At 54.6% G+C, this 18,863-nt stretch overlaps 1 protein-coding gene across 1 annotated transcript; it reads right to left on the minus strand.

Moving 5' to 3' along the window:
* Window positions 1-212: 212 nt before the first annotated feature.
* Epn1 (epsin 1) lies at window positions 213-18,841 on the minus strand. The gene is made up of 11 exons (XM_026381203.2): window positions 18,635-18,841; window positions 15,467-15,789; window positions 8,432-8,681; window positions 5,572-5,696; window positions 5,141-5,215; window positions 4,545-4,628; window positions 3,000-3,303; window positions 2,359-2,469; window positions 2,146-2,232; window positions 968-1,225; window positions 213-817 (listed from the first exon to the last, which is right to left on the minus strand). Exons 2-11 carry the CDS (start codon window positions 15,692-15,694, stop codon window positions 609-611), a joined length of 1,731 nt encoding a protein of 576 aa, XP_026236988.1. The 5' UTR covers window positions 15,695-15,789; window positions 18,635-18,841; the 3' UTR covers window positions 213-608.
* Between the last annotated feature and the right edge of the window lie 22 nt (window positions 18,842-18,863).

Genomic DNA, 18,863 nt, shown 5'->3' on the forward strand with positions numbered 1-18,863 from the left:
CCCCAGAGCACAGTCCCCCGAACCCTGAGTGTGTCTGGCAGATTCTCGGCTCTCAGCCAGCCTGCCCCAGGAACTAGCTCAGATAAATCAATGCTGCTGAGAGGGACAAGTTTCCAGCTGCCCCCAAGAGGGAAGACATTCCAAGCCCTGGATCCCACAAGGAGAGAAGCTTCTGAGGGACACAGGAACTGAATGGAAATGTAGGAGCCACACCCGTGAGAATTGCCATTTATTCCCGAAGTTGCCCAAATCATCACCAAGGGTTCACCACGGGGTGCAAAGGGGGGAATGAGGAGGCTCAAACACTGACAGGGGTCAGGAATTTGGAGGGAGGGGGAATGGTGGGGGGACCCCAGCTGTCCCTCCCTCTTCTAATGCCACAGAAAGGGGTCCTCCTCTGGCTGGCTCCCCTCCCCATCCCCCATGTCCAGTTTCTCTGGGGGAAATGGGTTGGGGATGTGGGAAGAGGGCGTAGTGTGAGTGGGCCCCAGAAGGGGGAAGGGCGCTGGGGTGGGAGTGCCCCCATTTCACATGCACTCACAACACTGTCTCCCAGGGAGCAGGAGTGGGGGGAAGTCGGCCAGGCCAGGTCCCCCTCCTGCCCTGGATTATAGGAGGAAGGGGTTAGTGTTGGGTGCTGGGGGACCTGGGGGCATCATTGGGGGCAGACCAGGGCCCCCACCAAGGGGAGAGATGTAGGTAGGTGGTGCTCCAGGGGCTGGGGGCACAGGGCTGAGACGGAGCTGGTTCAGGGTGAGCGTTGCAGGGGGCGCTGGCTGGAAGGGATTGGTGACAGAGGGGCCGGTGGCTGGGGCTCCTGCAGAGACAGAAAAGGAGAGACAGGGTGCAGTCAGAAGGTGCTGGCTCCGCCAGTGACTGCACACGGTGGGGGGGGGGGGGCAGAGGGAAGCATCCCTAGCCCACGAGGCACTGGCTCTGGCTGGCCTGCAGGGGGTGCCACACTCACCGCTTGGCAAGAAGGGATTGGAAGCCTTGGCTCCTGGAGGAGTGGGGCCGGGTCGGCTCACCAAGGAGTCCAGATCGACGAGGGCTGCATTGGGCCCCAGGAAGGATTCTGGCGTCTTCCGTGTGGGAGGTGTGGGGGTTGGGGCAGCGGCAGGTGGGGAACTTCCCACAGCTTCAGCCAGAGACCCCCCAACCCCACTCATGTCAAACGCCCCAGGGCTGCGGGCGGGCACCTCTCCTGCAAGCAGCTCCAGCTCCCCTAGGAGATAAGCAGGGTCACACAGCTCTGAAGGGAGACAGGCAGGCTGGGACTTCCTTGAGGACGTGAGGCCCAGATGGGTCATGATCTGTCCAAGGCGGGCAGCTCAAACTGCAGAGCCCAAAGTCAAAGCTACAGGGGCCTAATTCCAGGGAGCAGACACAGAGGGAAAGAGGGAATGTGGTGTCCCTGACAACCACGGCAGTGACTCTCAGGAAGGAGCCATCTAAGGGCCAGGTGCTGAAAGCAGGATGGGTGCTCACAGGGCACCTTCAGGCTCAACACAGGGTCCTCACAAGAAGCCCACCTAGCACACGGGCCCCCCGTGGGGATCTCACAGTGGAGGAGCCATGGCTGTCGCCATAAGCTGATGACATCTATTGGCCTGAGGTCACTTAAAAAAAAAAAAAAGATCTAAAAATTCTAATGTTAAAAACTACACAAATTTGTAAGGGGAGGAAAGACTGGGAAGAATGCCAGCTGCAGACCAGCGGGTGTCTAGGTCAGTGCCCCATAAGGGAGGAGGGGAGCTGGGGTCACTCTTTCCCTCCAGGGCTGGCACTTCAGCAGGAGTTCGCTTAATTCAAGAATTTTTAAAAAGTGGACAATGGCTGGGGACACACTCTGGTAAAGAGCCCCGCACTGGCCTGCTCCAGACCGATGCCTCAGGCAGAGAGGGACCAGAGGTGGGCGACCGGGTGGGCGATCACTAAAGGGAACTCTTTGTACGGCTTTGGCAACTTTTCCCCTCTGACATGACTCCCAACACAGCCACAGTGTCCTCTGTGAACAGGGTCTGGCTCATTCTATCTCACCAACTCTGCTGTCTTAAAGACATCCTGTCCTGCCTGGACGAGGAAAACGGGACAGGCAGAGACGGCGTGGGGAGCTTCTGGGGAACAAGGGGGCAGGCAGCTCACCCGTGCTACTTCCAGAGGCTGGAAGGACTGTGCGGAGTCGGTCGAAGTCTGAGAATTCATCAGGTTCTGGGTCGAAGCCTCCAGCTGCTGTGGGGGTCAGGGTGTTCCACTCAGCAAGCACCTGGAGGCCCTGCCTCTGCGCCCCGCACCCTCAGGACCCAGGAGGTGAACTATTACACCAACATGCACATACAGCCCAGAGCTGCCCAATACCTGCAGTGCCGTTGGTGCTGGGTTTGGCAGGTGACCCCCCCCAGGGGTCGGAGAACGCAGGTGCAGGAGCCCAGGGATCAGAAGCTGGGTGTCCACTGACTGGAGCCCCACCTAGGTGAGGAAGGAACAGCGGAGGGGAGGGTGGCCTTCCCTGTTTGGGTGGCTGGGGGTTGCTTCCTCTGAGCCCGTAGCCACTGAAGCAATGATCCCAGCCCACGTCCATGCCTCCTCCAGGCATATACACCTGTACACCCATCGGGGTGCAGAGCCTGGGCCTAGCCTCACCAGACCTGCCCCTCCTCCAAGCCTCCAGTCTTTGTCCAGACAGGCATCCAGCCACCTCCACACCCTAACCCAATCCCAGCTTCACCCACCACCTTCTCCAGGTACCCAAAACACACTCAGACTCTCCTGCGCAGTCTCTGTACAGCTGCCGCCTCCCCAGAGGCCCTCTCAAGTCCTCCAAGACTCAATTTCACTCGCCCTCCTCTGGGCCATCTCATCTGACACCCACAGTGCCCAGGGCACCCTCCACTGCCTGGAACCCCCTGACTGCATTTGTTCCCCCTCCTAAAGGCATGGTTGGCTAAGGGTTGTACACAGGGCTGAGGGGCTGTAGTGGAGTGGCCTGTGGCACTCACCATCAGAGCTTCCCCATGGGTCAGGCATGGGGCCCTCTCCAGCTGCAGGGGCTGGGGTCCCACCCCAAGGGTCAACAGAGGGTCCTGCAGGAGCAGCAGGCCTCCAGGGATCCCCAGAGGCTGGTGTGGGGGCTGGACCACCCCAAGGATCAGCAGCTGGAGGGACAACAGGTCCCCCCCAGGGGTCTGAGGCAGGGGCGGCCGTGGGGATGGGGGCAGCCATAGGTGCTGGGCCCCCCCATGGGTCTGAAGCCGGTGGAGGGGCCGGGGCCGTGAAGACATCAGCAAGATCCATGAGAGATGACTGCAAGAGAGAAAAGAGAAGAGCACACAGGTGCCGGAGGGACCGAGGGCAGAGGGTAGGGAAGGAGGGAAAAGGGTGGGGAGCCGGAGGAAAAGAGGGCGAGGACCTGGAGGGAAGGCGTGTGGGACCCTGCAGAGAGAAGACGTAAGAAGGGCCGTCTCAGATGCCCTGCAGTCCCTCACACCCACTGGTCCTGCCCATCTCCATCCACCTCCACCTACCCACAGCCCAGTCACCAAAGGGCCTGGGCCTAGTCCCCCCACTCTGGGCCCCTCCACAACCTGCACGGCAGCAGGTGGCCACTCACAACCTCTGATCAGCCCCTCAACCTGCAGCAGCTCAGGCTGCCCCACATACTGCGCCACATCTGATCTCAGCAGACTTTGCCTACCCTCCTCGTGCCTCACCCTGGACGCCCACCCCAAGCCCTGTTGTCCTGCAGCGACCGTGGTGCACTGAGCCTCCAGGCGCTGCACGTGTGAGAACGCTTGAGCAGTGTCCAGGTGTGTGGGGGTGGCAACTGGGGCCCCATCTCTCTGCAAGTGGAGGTGCCCCACATTCATACACATGCCACAGGCAGCACCCACGAGGCAAACAGCCTCAGGGAGACAAAGGAGCCACATCCTTCTTCCTGGCCAATGCCAAGAGTGGAAGGAACACAGGGGGCAGCTGGGGCAGCTGGCGCAGCCAGATGAAGACCCTATAGGCTGAGGCTGGCCTGAGCAGGCACTTTTGTCCATCAAATTGGCCCCGATAGCTGACCACCCATGGCCTCAGCTATTGCTCTGCATGTCCTCACATTTCAAGTCAGGACTGGCCTCAAGATTCCCTTGCCCACAGGGTGGCAGTGGGGTCCAGAGAGTCATGGAAATGCTCAGGGCAGACCAGTGAGTGAAGAGAGGTCACCGGTGGAGACTGGACGAGAAGGTCAGTGTTGACCTTGCAGCCAGCCCTGAGCGACTCAGCCGCAACACCCAAATGAGCCCCATCCACCCAAAACCCTGAGAGATGGAAGAGGAGCTTCTGGGAAGGTCTGAACACAGCTGCACAGCTCCGCCTTACCATGCGTTCCCCCAGAGAGGACACCCCAGGCAGGACATTCCACCCACGCCCTACACCCCACCCACAGCCGCGCAGGCTCTTGTAACATCTGGGCCTTCTCTCTTCAGTGCACCATGCCCAGAAATCACCTCCAACCACAGGAGGAGCCGGACGTCCCAGGGGAAGAGCACCCCACTCACTTCCTCCTTGCCTCCAGTCTCCCTCTTGCTCTCCTCTATTGCCATCTGCAGCCTTAGGTCGTCCCCACGACGGATTCGCTCTTCCTGTGGGGACAGAAGCACCAGCCAGAGCAGGAGTCAGAGCACAAGCACTGGGCAGACATGGCTTGCCGCAGCCTGGAAGGCCCCACCACCCTTCTTTCTTTTGGAAAATTAAAATGGGATGTGGACAATGAATGAAATGGTGTGGGACACCTGGGCCAAAGGCGGGTGGGTGGCAGGGAAGCATGTATGGTCCAAGATGTGAAGAGTGTGAGGTGCCCCAGGGGGGCAGCGGCCACCCTGCTGCCCTGGCCTTCTGCCAGGGCATGTGACTTGGTGGTGCTGCCTGCACTGGGGGTCTGCCACGCCAGGACAACCCTAGCAGGTCTGCCTCACTTCCAGGGCATTTCTACCAGACCCTATGCTACCCGAGGTCCTGCAGCCAAAGACACCGAGAGCTCAGTGTGGACCAAGCCTGTGGGCTGGGGGCACTCCAGGAAGGGGTGAGGGTGGGACCCAAGCACCTGAGTAGGGTGTGAGGGGACCCCTGGGCAGGGCAGGGAGGCCACTCTGACCTTATCGTGTTCCTCTCGGCTCAAACTAAGGGCCAGCTGGAGCTGGACGTCATCCTCGGGGCCGCAGGACGGGGGCTGGGGGAGAGAGAGTGTGAGGGGCAGAGGTGGGGAAGCCAGAGCCAGAGGCAGAGGCAGAAGGGAAGGTTAAAGAGGAGGACAGAGGACTGGAGAGGGTCAGAGAGGGGCAAAAGACCCCCAAGCCAGTGAGGGATGGGCAGAGGGAGATGCAGAGCACCAGATGGCGGAGATCCAGGACAGCTCCCAGAAAGGAAGGAAGGGACAGAAACAGAGGACCAAGGCAAGCAGAGACTGAGCAAGGGCCAGGGAGGAGGGCTGGCAGGAGTGAGGGGAGCAGTGGAGAGTGAGGCATGGAGACAGGATGGCAGGACGAGATTGGCCCACGGCCCACGGCCCACAGCACCACCCAGTACCTGGTCAGCCTCCTCCTTGCTCATGGCCAGGGCCAGCTGGAGCTGCAGCTCCTCCTCCCCACTGCTCTGCGGCCAGGCCTGCTCTGCCTCAGGCGGGGGCCCGGAGCCCACTGCTGCTGAGGAGGCTGGGGGCAGGAAGAACACAAGACAGATGGACCAGGAACCAGGGACCTGGGAGTAAGAGACGGCAACCCCAGGGAGGGAAGGCGGGTGCTTCTGCTGCCAGATACCCACCACCAAGGCCTCTGCAGGCCAAGTCTGGGGCAGGGGTTGAGGAGCTAGGGTTGCAGAGAGGTGAAGGCAGACCCACCCACAGGAGGAACAAAGGGAGGACAGGAGCAAATTGCTGAGGAGGAGAGGGAGGGACGAGGGTGCTAAGGACACCTGAGCCCAGGCCTGTTTGCCTTGAGGTCTGCCCCAGAGCTGGGCAAGAGGTTCTTCTTCCCTGTCCCCTCTTAGCCCCCCACCAACCCAGGCAACCAGGGATGGAGGCCCAGAGCCTCAGTTTCCAGGGGCTCATGGAAGACTGTGGCTCTGGCAGGAACAGCTGGAATTCACAGGGAAGGACAGTGTCAGTTCAGGCTGTGGGACCCAAGGCTCAGTAAGAAGAAGAGAGTAAGTAGACAAGGAGCTCTTGGTTCTGGGAGTAGAACAAGAAGGGACAGCTGGAGACACATGAAGCTATCTCCGGGGCTGGCAGAAGTTGGAGAAGACAGTGGTAGGCCCCCAGAAGGGCTGACAGAGCCTCTGCAGTCAGCATCTCCTCACGACCCCTCCCTCCCCAGCACCAAATCTGCTAAACTCCCCCATGGGCACAGCCGCGGCAGCCCCCAGAGCAGACCCTGCACTCTCCTCTTCTCCCCACCCCAGCAAGTTGTCTCCTTCAGCTCTAGGTGCTGGGTCCTGTGCTCCTGGTCCCACCCACCCTGCATCCAGGCTCTCCTGAAAGTTGTCCGAGGGTCCACCGCACTCTATCAGGGCAGCCCGGAACCAGATCAGCGCAGTACTGCAACGGGCGGCCAGGAGTCCCCATCCCACTGCCAAATCTTGGCCCCAGCCAAGGTGGATGGGGAGCCTCATGTCCACCTCATTCTGCCAGCCACAGCATGGGGGGTTCCCCCTCATTAGCCACCCTCCACAGGCGCCCTGTGGCTGCCAGCCCTGCCTGCTTCTACTCTCACCCTAGGGTGCTCCTGAGCTGCCTCCCACAGCTTGCTCCAGGGCAGGACCAGCAAACTGTGGCCTTTGGCCAAAGCTGGGCTTCTCACTTTCAACCAGCAGAAAAAACAAATGATAAAGAATACATTAAGACAGGGGCTGGGCTGGGGGTCAGCGGTAGAGCACTTGCCTGCCATGTGTGAGGCACTGGGTTTGATTCTTAGCATGATTTATAGATAAAATAAAGGTCTATCAACAACTAAAAATATGTATTTTTAAAAAATACATTAAGACATATAAAAATTACAGGAAATGCTGGGAAGTAAATCTGACCAAATTATAGTGTCATATTGTGTGTATGTACAAAGATATAATCCCACCAATATGTACAATGATAATAAACTAATTAAAAATGGAGGGGGAAAAAAAACTAGGAAACTCAAATTTCAGGGTCCATGGTGGAGGTTTTGGGGACAGGGCCAGGCATGCTCACTTATGTGGACTGAGTGAAGTACATGCCATGAGATGGTTAAGGTCCCCGGTCTTCAGCCAATGCCCTGCCCAGCCCAGCCCTTCCCCACCAGCCACACTGGCCACTCCTGAGTCTCCCTGTCTTCCTTTCCTCCCTGCTTTAAACTCCAGCTACAGGTTCATGGCCAAGGCTGGAGCCCTGGGCAGGTCTGTATCCATGCTGCTCTAACAGAGAACTCAAACATGACACAACCAGACAGAAACACCCGCAGCTGGAACCCCCTGGCTCACAGGCTCCCTCCTGCTCCCTCTGCTCCAACAGGTCCAGCCAATCTCATTTCCAGGCAACACTCCATCTTCCCCATCCAGGAACAACCCCACTACCAACGGGGCTTTCCTAACCCAGGCACACGCGCACTACCCAGGAACAGCCAGTCTCCTGCACACCCGACTGGCCCTCCCTCCCCTGTGCGGCCGACTCCTCTCATGGCTGTGTGCATCCCCCCATCCAGTAAAGAATGCACTACTCTGCACAATCCAGGGCCCACAGGCCTGCCCATGCTTCAGGGAAGATCATGACCTTAGAACAGGGGATGAGCTCCGATTTCCTCTTTATTCTACTTCTACCTTTTTTACAATGTTGGTCACTACCAATCAAACTGAGTGTATCACTTATGAAGATCATCCTAAAATCCCATGAAGCAGACACAAAGGCCTGTAGTGACCCTGGCTCATCCCCTCATCCATAGCACTGGCCCTCCATCTCTGGTTCTCTCCGCCCACTCCAGAGCCTTTGCCCCACCTCATTTCTGCACAGGACAGCACCCTTAAGTATGAGTCTGCAAGACCTCCTAGCCCCATATCTGGAGGCCCTCTTACCTGGCACCAACCACTCCCCAGAGAGACCTATGGGCACACCTGTCTGCGCCTGCTCCAGGGCCCAGGGTACAGATCCACAAGGTCAGGGACACTGTTGGCTGTCCTCAGGACCTAACGTACCTAGCCCTTAAAGAGGCATTGGGGGAATACCATGGAAAAACTGAACAAATTTCAATTCTAGGGTTCCATGGCAAGAGGCAGGGAGAGGCCTGAGGGGAAGGAAAGGACACAGGCCCACCAGACCAGGGTCCAGGTGAGGAAAGCCGGGTCCCTGATGGCTGGAAGGCAGGAACTCACAGAAGACCCGATCCGAGGCTGTCAGGGGCTTCAAGGGAAAGGGAAGGGACCTCACCCGTGGCGGTCTGTGCAAGCTTCTCCTTGGTCTTGAGTGCATGGGCACGTTCTTCCCGCAGCCGGTCCTCGTCACGCAGGAGGGCCACCAGCTGCTTGGCCTTCTCACGCACATTCACACCCTGGTCCTTGCCATCACGATCCACATACTGGAAGTCCTTCAGTGTTTGCACAGCATACATGTTCTCCTTGCACTGCTGGGACACACGCTCTGAGCCAGTCTTGATGAGGTACTCCATCAGTGTCATGGCCTACAGGGCAGGGACACACCAGTCACTCAGGCTGGGTATCCCAGCAGAGCCCAGAAGTACCCAGACACTCATGCAGCCTCCTGGGTGCAAGTCCCAAGGCCCATGTCATCTCAGTGGTAGACATGTCCATCCGCACAGTAGGAGCATGAGGTGGTAGAAAGGGTGAAGTGACGACACATGCGCAGAAGGAGGCGAGACAGAGCGTGCTCAGAAAGTAGCCACGCGCAGCGGTCCAGAGTGGTCTCATGGACAAGAGAGGTCACCGAAACTGCCTGCAGCCTGCCAAGGGTTGGGGAGGCTGAGTAGGGAGGGCACCCTCAGTGGGGTGGGGGTCCTTTCAGCATGATGAGAAGTTCGGTCACCACAAAGGGGTGGCTGCCCAACACCGAGTGCACCAGATGCCGCCAACTGTTTGCTGCAGAGGGGTGACCTGGAGATGCAGCTCTATCTACCTGAATGAAAACAGCAAAGAGAATAGGGCGGCCGCAGCCACTGGGTGGCCTGGGGTCATCTGCTGCCACAAAGCTTTCTCCACATCCTTCAAATCAGAATATGAGGAACAGGGCCAAACAAAAGTGCACTTGTCAAGGCAACTAGAGGTGCCTTGGACAGCCTGCGCCCCGGTCTGTCAGTCTGAATGTGCCCTCACTCTTGAGAGCCACGCTCTTCACACCGACAGGAGTCTGGGGTGACCAGGTGAAGTCCTCCAGGAAGGAGCCCCATGCTCTCAGAAAGAACATCAGGATGGGAGCTGGGGCTGGGGCTCAGTGGTAGAGCGTTGGCCTTGCACATTTGGGGCCCTGGGTTCAATCCTCAGCACCACTTAAAATAAATAAAAACAAAATAAAGAAATTGTGTCCATCTATAACTAAAAAAAAAAAAAAATTAAAAAAGAAAGAAAGAAAGAAAGAACGAACACCAGGATGAAGAGGTCCGGGCGGAGACACACTGCTGTTGAACCTGCACCCTTGGGGCTTTTGTATTTCGTAACATATGAATAAGTTATCGTTCAATAAACTAGAACTGAATGGGGATAAAACACATCCCTGGGCAAGACCTGGACCCAAGACCCCATCTACAGAGCAAGGTTCCAGGTCCCTTTAACACTGGCGACCGTCCTCAGAAAAAGGCACATCCCAATTTTACAGGTGATTTTCAGGGGCTTCGTGGAGCCCCCAAAACCCATCCAAGCTCCCAGGTACACAGCAAAGTGGGGGGAAATGGAGGGATGGGGCTTCAGCTGTAGCTCAGTGGTACTTGCCTAGCATGTGTGAGGCACTGGGTTCGAACCTCAGCACACATACAAATAAATAAAGACACTGTGTCCATATAAAACAAACCAAAAAAAATTGGGGGGGGGAGGAGGCAGCTGCTGCAGCCAAACTCTGTCTAAACTGTGAATTTGCCAGAAACTGCTGCTGTGGGCCATTAGCATCTGCCCAGCCTTCTGGGGGAGAGAGCCTAGGTTTGGCCAGGCTCTCTAAACACGTGTTAGGAGCACTTATGGATGAGCCTGGAGACTAATCTTTAACTGGCCCTGGAAGTGTTTGCATGTGGCAGGGAAAGGAAAAAGCACAGTGATTTCTATCCAGCATCACTCCCAATCCTGAGAGGCAGAGGGGCAAGCTAGGTCCAAAACTCCTGGGGCCCAGCACTTTGGAATCCAGAATCTCCCTGATTCAGAACAGAAAGACTGTGCACATGCCACCTTAAGAGAACTCTCAGAGGAGAGTCACGCCAACTCACAAAGTGAGACCAACACACACTCTATTAAAGGCCCCACCTTGGTCAGCATCAGACTTTGCACCAATGGATTATAACAAACTTTCACTTTCAGAGCTCTCTGGACTTCGGAGTTGCAGTTAGAATGTGAACCCAGGATCTAGCACCAAAACCCAGCCACAGTGAAATGCGTACATCAATTGTAGTAAGTTCACACAGTGGGGTAACCATATACACAAAAATAAAAGAAAAATGAACTGCTACATACAACAATATGGGCCAAGCCCCTAGACCCGATAGCAAGCAAAGTTAGACCACAGGCAGCCTTCTAGTGTTCCAGATCAGTCTTGGCAGGAAGCCACGGTGCCTCTAGGGCAGGCTACCAGCAGCTGGACACACCCTCTGCCTCCCTCTTGACAGGACACACAGGTGTGCAGGTAGGCAAAAGCAAATCACACTATACACTCATGATCTGTTTGGTATGCCATAACTCAGAAAATCTTAAAACCTTAATGTAAAAGCAGGCAACTGAACAACCCAACACTCCTTGCTAAACTTTGAAACAGCTTTATCAAAGATGTCCTACATCACAATGAACAAGGGGTCAGCACCTACTTTCTGTAAAGGGCAGTGCATGGAATTTGGCCCAAGGCCTACAGCTTGCTGACCCCTCCTGAGCTACTTCTGCCTTAGTTTACTGATCTGAAAAATCAATGAAAAGGAGGGAAGAACCTCCTTCACTGGGTAGTTTGGAGGCCGTGCTGAGAACCTGTGTTTGACAGAGGACCATGCCTAAAAGTGGAGGATAAACACTGAACCTACTCATTCAAGATTCATCCCTGGGGCCACTTGGAGTGTTCTTTCTCTGCAGGGGCAGTTAGACCCCATGAAATGTGGCCAGGCAGGAGCACTCTGGCTTTGGAGAGATGAGCCCACGTACCAGACCACTCCTCAAACTCTGAGCCTCAGTTTTCCCACCCATCCAAGGCGACAGAGGTGGGAATGAGAGGTCCTCCCCAAGCAGGCAGGAGTCAGCAAAGGGGCCCTGAGGGCAGAAGGTGTGCCCCAGGCTCCTGGCAGCTCAGGGACACTGGGTCTCTGGGATTCCATCCTTATCACACACACTTCCACGAGGGAACTGTGAAGCCCAAAGGAGGTGCCAGTCAGACGCAGACAGTGGCCCCTGCTGAACCCTGGCCAAGTGTACACTTAGATCTCCACATGTGTGGCAGCAGCTAGAAGAGCAGCTCATAACGACTCTACGTGCAGGTCAGCCTGGGGATAGAACTGGCTCCAGATGCAGCAGGGTATCACAGATGCCATTAATTCTCTCTTTGCACACCTGAGACAGGATCCCATCATCAGCTTGAGAAATCAGAGGTTCTGAGCAAGCAGGATCCCCACAGCAGTGGCCACACAAGCTGGGGACTCCTGAGCACTCAAAGACCAACATCCACAGGCTCTGTCACAGGGAAAACAGAATCAGAAGCGGCTGCAGGATTGGAGAGTAGAGCAGGGGCATTTGGGCCAGGTCAGGGCATGGAGAAGGAAAGCCAAATGTCACCAGGGGCCAGGTGTGGTGGCACACACTTGTAATCCCAGCAGCTCAGGGGGCTGAGACAGGAAGATCAGGAGTTCAAAGGCAGCCACAGCAACTTAGCAAAGCCCTAAGAAACTCAGCAAGACCCTGTCTCTAAATAAAATATTTTTTAAAAGAGCTGGGGATGTGGCTCAGTAGTCAAGTGCTCCTGGGTTCAATTCCCAGTACACAAAAAAAAGTCATGGGCAGGGTAGGAGGGCTCAGCAGCAGAGGGCTTGCCTAGCATGTGCCAGCTGCTGGGTTTGATTCTCGGCACTACATAAAAATAAATAAATGAATAAGATAAAGGTATTGTGTCCAACTACAACTAAAAAATTTTTTAAAAATTATTTTTAAAAAGTCACGGGGGACCTTTCCAGGGTGACAAAAATGTTATGTCTTGACTTTGATGGTAATTTAAAATACACCCATCTATCAGAATCCTGAGATTCTACAAATTAGATCTAATTAAGTCCATCTTTTAAAAATTTTTTAAGGGGCTGGGGCTGTGGCTCAGTGGTAGAGTGCTCACTTGGCACGTGCAAGACCCTGGGTTTGATCCTCAGCACCACATAAAAATAAATAAAATAAAGGTATTGTGTCCAACTACAACTGAAAAATACATTTAGGGATGAGGCTGTGGCTCAGTGGTGGAGCACTACTTGCCTAGCATGTGTGAGGTACTGGGTTTGATTCTCAGCACCACATATAAATTAATAAAAATAAATAAGGGCCCATCAACACCTAAAGAAAAAAAAAAAAAATCCAGGGGCTGGGGATGTGGCTCAAGCGGTAGCGCACTCGCCTGGCATGCATGCGGCCCAGGTTCGATCCTCAGCACCACATACAGAGATGTTGTATCCACCAAAAACTAAAAAATAAATATTAAAAAATTCTCTCTCTCAAAAAAAAAAAAAATTAAAAATCCATAATTAAAAAAAAAAAAAAAACAGGTTAGAAAAGTTAGGAAGGACCTGTGACTGGCCTGGCAGCCTCTGCAGAAGTTTTCCCCTATCGCGACAGCTTCAGAGTCCTCCACCATCCCCACAAGCCCCTCTAACTTAGTTAGAGTTGACCACCTCTGTCCCGTAGCTGTTGGGGGGCCAGAGCAGGGTTTTATCAGGGCAGGTCCTTAGCACCATCCAGCAAAGGGCCAACCCAACAGGATTCAAGACACAGCCTTGTGTGGACTCCCCACCACCATCAAGAAGCACCCAGGCCTACCCACCCATCTCTCCTGCCACTTCCCTGCCCTGTATGCAGCCCACAGCCACCAGCCTGGAACATTCCCAGGACTTCCTGATGCTGCCCAAAAGCCACCTGCTGCATTTTGCCACCAGCAGCAATATACCAGCTACTGGTCAGGAAGGATCTGCTATCCAAGGCCCCCAGCCCCCCACCATGCACTCCTCTCTTCCAATCCCACCAGCCCATCCTTTCTCCCTGCCCCAACACAGAGCTTGCCTATCCTCTGGGCCTTGCCCCTGTGGAGAAACGCCACTCAGTCCATCATTTACAGTCCATCACATGACTCCATCTATGATCCACCCAAGTCATGACCCAGCCCTGGTGTGTCATGTAAGTGGGCCTCAATTCCCCATCCAATCCCTAGTGCTGCCCCTTCTCTGGGCCTCCGCCTTCTCACACTGGAGCAGGGGAACCATCTCTGCCTTGGTAGCAGTCCCTGAGGTCAGCCAGGACAGAGGGGCCTTGGACCTCATTGTGCCCACCAAGACACAGAGCAGACCTCCACAAACAGTCAGGGGAAAACACAGCAGCAGGGCCCTGCAATGCTCACCAGCCATGACCCAAGTTAGAAGGGCAGCACTCCTTGGACCCTCCCACGAGGGAGGTGCAGAGATGGGCCTCAGGTCCCACCCACAGAAGTAACCCAGCCCCCTGGCCTCAGTCCATGCCCTTGGTCTCTCTGCCAGAAGACAAGGAACAGAGTGACCTAAGGAGGGAATGCCAGGCTCTCAGCACCCAAAGCAGCAGTCGAACCAGAAACCCATTCACTGAGTCCTGCCCACAGACACAAAATTCCCTTCAGCCCAAAGCCGAGGCAGTGAGTCTGTCTCGGTTAGGGCAAGCACACTGGACCACATTTACCAAAATTACACATGCACATGCCCTCCAACCAGCAACTCCAGCTCTAGAAAACAGCAAACATACAAGGACATTCTTGCTTGAAAAAGCAAAATACTAAAAACCACTTTAAAAGAAAAAAAAAAAATCAACACAGAATTAAGGAATTAAGGCCAATCTGTACAGCAAAATATTCTGTAATTGTAAAAAGAAACACTCTCTCACTTTTCCTTTCTTAAATCAGGGTCTAATTTACATACAATTAAACCTTCTCTTTTTTTCAGGGGACTGAGGCTTTAACTCAGGGGTGCTTTACCACACAGCCCTTTTCATTTTTTGAGACAGGGTCTCACTAAGTTGCTTAGGGCCTCACTAAGTGGCTGGTGCTAGCCTTGAACTTGTAATCCTCCTGTCTCAGCCTCCTGAGCCACTGGGATTAAGGCATGAGCCATCCAGTCAAACCCACTCTTTCTAACATACAGTCCCAATTCTGACCAAGTGCCCCAGCACATAACTACCACTGCAACCAAGATACACAGCTGTTCTGTCACCCAAAACTTCCCTCTGCTGCCCCTCTCTCATCACCCCACCCTGACTCCTGGCAAGCACTCACCTGTTGTCTGTCTTGGGGTCTCCACATCAGACCCTAGTAGTTGCTGCACAGCAGCAATAAAGAGTATAGCCGAGAGGTCTGACCTCTTAAATCTCAAGAAAGGCAGCTGAGATTCCCCATGCTTCTCTGACATGCCCACAGCCCAGTGTCATCTGTGTAAAGGGGTCTCCTGCTTGGATAGGACACAGATGAGAATGTCCTTGGATGAGGGAACTATGGGCCCTCTTAAATCCTTAAATCTCTGAGCACACGAATCTTACCAGTATTTCACTCATTCAAAAGTAGACTTCACAAGGGTCAAAACTCTTTAGAATGTTATAGATCTGCTACTCATGATCCACAGGTTCCACATTCCCAGATTCAACCAACCATGGACCAAAATATCTGGAGGTAAAAACTGTTTAAATGTGTACGGAGTTTTTCTGTTGTCATTATTCCCTAAAAAATTTAGTATCAGAGTTACTCACATAATGTTAGCATTGTGTCAGAAATCAACAAGTGACCTAGAAGTGATAAATAGTACACAGAAGGATATGGGTAGGTTATTTGCAAATACCACTCCATCTGAAGAAGAGACTTACGCATCCTTGGATTAGGTGAATGCAGGGGACCTTGAACCAACGCCATAGGGATGCCAAGGATCAACTGCATTTATTGCTGTCATTAAACAAGAGACTTTACATAGAAGCACAGCATTTCAGCTCCTCTGGGGAACCAGAAGCTCCCCTGTAGGGCACACCCTGCTGTCCCAGTTTTCCAGCCCCAGGGGACAGACCAGGTGCTGACCTTGTAAACGTGCCGCCAGTTCTTGCCATGGTCATTGAGCCGCTTCCAGATCATGCTCATGATCTCGGAGAAGGCCACAACATTGTAGGTGAGGTCGGCAATCTCAGACATGAGAGAGCTGGACGGGCCCCAGGGATCATTGCTTGTGGCCTCACGGACCTTGATCTCCGCCTCCGAGTAGTTGTGGACAATGTTCTTCATCTGGCGCCTTAGGGACGAGGTCGACATGGTGTCCAGCGGTGGTGTCAGGGGCGTCAAGGGGCGTGGAGAGATGGGGAAACTCACAGAGGGAGGCTGCAGCAGATGCTGGCAGACTGCTGCATCTGAAGGGGGAAAGGATCTTTAAAAACACAAACAGACACAGGCCAGCCAGAGCCCCCTCTCTCCGGCCTCTCCCTGAGGCCGCCTACTCCCCTCAGACAGGAACACAAGATCCTAACTGTGGCCTGCAAGGTTCTGTCCCTTGTTAACCTCTGTCTGAAAGTCACCCAAGCCATCTTTCAGTTCCTCAAATGTGCCCAGCTCTTTCCTGCTTAGGTCCCTGCTCAGTGAGGCAGAATATACAGCAAGTCACAGGCACAGAAGTCATACTTCCCTGGGGCCACACCCCACCTCAGCCCCTTCTTAGCCAGGCTAACCTGAGCAGGCCTCAAACTCCTGCCCTCTCTAAAACGGAGATCTGTGTGGCAGTCCAGAGAACGGAGAGGACCTGGTGAACAGAAGACCTCTGTAAAGACTGGACAGGCATGTCACGAGACTATCACCCTGCCCTCATGCTCTCCTCCTTCACCAGACTCCCATCCCACATCTGCACCTGAACATCACGATCACGGTTTCCCAGGGCCTCCCAGCAGACTCTGTAGCCCTCATGATGTTGAGTTCATTCATATGATTCTGTGGCTGAGGTCAACCCACAAGCCCCACAGGGCAGAAACCACATACATGGGTTTGGACATGGCTTTTTCTACAAACTCTGAAAATCATACAATAAATGGTGCAGGAAGGAAATGAAGAAAAGAGGGCAGGGAAGATTTCTGGATCTGGATAGAAGAAGCAGAGAATCCAGGGCAGAACAAGGACACAAGGGAGAGGAGGCTGGTGAGGGACTGAGGAGTTGGTAGGGAGACCAGAGTCACTCCAAGGCAGCAGGAAGTGGGGGATGCCTGGAAACCAGGCGTCCCTCCCAAGGGCTGGAAGGAAAACTCAAGGAAGGAGATATAAGGGCTATAAGAGCCCCACTGATGGGCCCCAGCCATGTGTCAGGCCTCACTAAGCATAAGGCATACATTATCTCATCTAACACTGCATTAGACACGCGCTCTGGAGGTTAAATAACTTGGCCACTGCCTTATCAGAAATGGCAAGGCAGGCTCAACCAAGGCCACCTGAGCTCTAAAACTTACACTTTTAAATTAACCTAAATTAAATGAACCTGTTGAGACCAACTGATGAGACCTGGACAGAAGGCAGAAATCAAGCTCATGAGAATAGTACCAGCAAGCATTTGCACAGCTCTCACCTCATGATAGGCACCTTCTAAGTGCTTCACACACATTAACTCAACTAATCCTTACATCTCCGTGCAACCCAGCCACCTCACATGGGAGGAAACAAAGAGAGGCTAACTCCCTTGCCTAGGACACACCTCACACCTAAAGAAGCCTGGGTCCAGAAGAGGCTCTGACCACCAGTCTATGCCTCTCCAACAAACCATGGAGATTTACTGAACCTTACCATGACCTAAACCCAGGGGACACACTGGTGAATAAGAGTGGCTGCCTTGAACTCAGGCAGAGAACCTTGCCCACAACTAAGTGGAAAAGGCAGCCAGAGTCCCAAGATAAGCCTGGCCAGGGACATGAAGATGAAGAGATACTGTGACAAATACAGACAGAGAAAAGGAAGGACAAGGATACTGGGAGAGAAATCATGGAGAAACTTGGGCAGAGGGGGCTGCCCTGAGGCATGTTGAGACAAAGACACAAGGATCATGCAAAAATATGAGAGGAGAGCAGGGCAGGAGGACCGGGAGAAAAGACAGGCCGAAAACAAAAGAAAGGCTTGGGACTGAGAAACAAGAGAAAAAAAAAAAAAAAAAAAACCAGCAAAGCAAGCCTCCTTGAGACTTAGTATGCTCAATTCTGAAATGAAAGAATTCCTACCTGGCATGGTTGTTGATTAAGTAAGATGGGTACACAAAGTGCTTGGCTCTGTGCCCCACAGATAGTAGTCGCTCAATAACATCGTCTGCAATCATTATCAGAGGAACACAGAACATTTCCAAAGGGTGGCATCCCAAGATAGGCTATCTTAATGCCATGTACTTACTTCAACACTCTAAGAAAACACACCTCTCAAGTCAAAGATCAATAGACACCCTTAGAGTGAAGCTGTTTTTCAAATCAAACTGATACAAAGGGAACTACTGAATTAAGCTGAATACAACTGCTATATCAGACAAACTTCGACAAGGGAACTCAAATGACCAATATAAAACATTTAGTGAGACAAAAATTTCTAATTAAAAAATAAATAAACAGAGCTCCCAGCTAATCACACTGTTCCAGACACACTGGGCACTTTTCAATACCACCTCAATGAAGAGGCACAGACCCCTGCGTGTACCAATCACACACATTTAAGACTAGGAAACTAAGGTCTGGAGAGCGAAGTCGCCTGCCGGGTATCACTCGAGCACCAGGACCAGAGCGGGCGCTCTTCACACACCGAGCCCCGGCACCCCGAAAGGCGCAGGTCCCAGACCCAGCAGGAGCGCGCCGGAAGGACGTGCAGGAGACCGGCGAAGGGGACGGGAGCGGGGGAGGCTCGGGAGAGAAAACAGAACCCGGGAAGACAAGCACAGGAGCCCGACAGACAGACAGACACACACAGGCACTCCAGCTCCAGACGAGAGCGCAACCCAGGCAGAGGGGCAGCGGAGACGGGGACGCTGACAGCCGGACCGAGAGAGGCACAGACAGCGGACCGACGAGCCCGTCCGGACGCGGAGGCACAAAGGCCGCCACGGACGACGGCGGACGAAACCCAGAGGAACCGGAGAGAGCAGAGGCCCGGCCGGAGCCCGCGCGCCGCGGCCGAGGCCCGAGCGCCCGGCACGGGGCGGGCAGAGAGCGGACTGGCGGCCCCAGGTACCCGGCCCGCGCTCACCTTGGCCCCTCACGCGGGGCTCCGGGGGGTCATGGCGGTCAGCCCCCTGCCCCCGCTCGGCCTCGGTGTCGCGGGGCGCGCGCCGGCTGCGGGCGGCGGAGGCTCGCAGCGGCGCACACGCGGACGCACGGAGAGCCGCACGCCGACGGCCCCGCCGCCCCGGCGCCCGGGAGGGGCGCGGAGAGCCGGGCGGGGGAGGGGAGCCGCCGAGCGGACGGGAAGCAACCGA

The sequence above is a fragment of the Urocitellus parryii genome, chromosome 15 (assembly GCF_045843805.1).
Source record: "Urocitellus parryii isolate mUroPar1 chromosome 15, mUroPar1.hap1, whole genome shotgun sequence".
NCBI classification, from domain to species: domain Eukaryota; kingdom Metazoa; phylum Chordata; class Mammalia; order Rodentia; family Sciuridae; genus Urocitellus; species Urocitellus parryii.

Bases quoted from the DNA above. Each gene is read 5' to 3' on its own strand.
- Epn1 (XM_026381203.2), bottom strand. From the start codon at position 15,694: ATGTCGACCTCGTCCCTAAGGCGCCAGATGAAGAACATTGTCCACAAC. The intron at 5,216-5,571 runs GTACTGGGTGGT...TCTCTCCCCCAG, and splicing joins GCAAGGAGGAGGCTGACCAG to CCCCCGTCCTGCGGCCCCGA. The intron at 4,629-5,140 runs GTCAGAGTGGCC...CTGTCCCCACAG, and splicing joins GCCGAGAGGAACACGATAAG to GAAGAGCGAATCCGTCGTGG.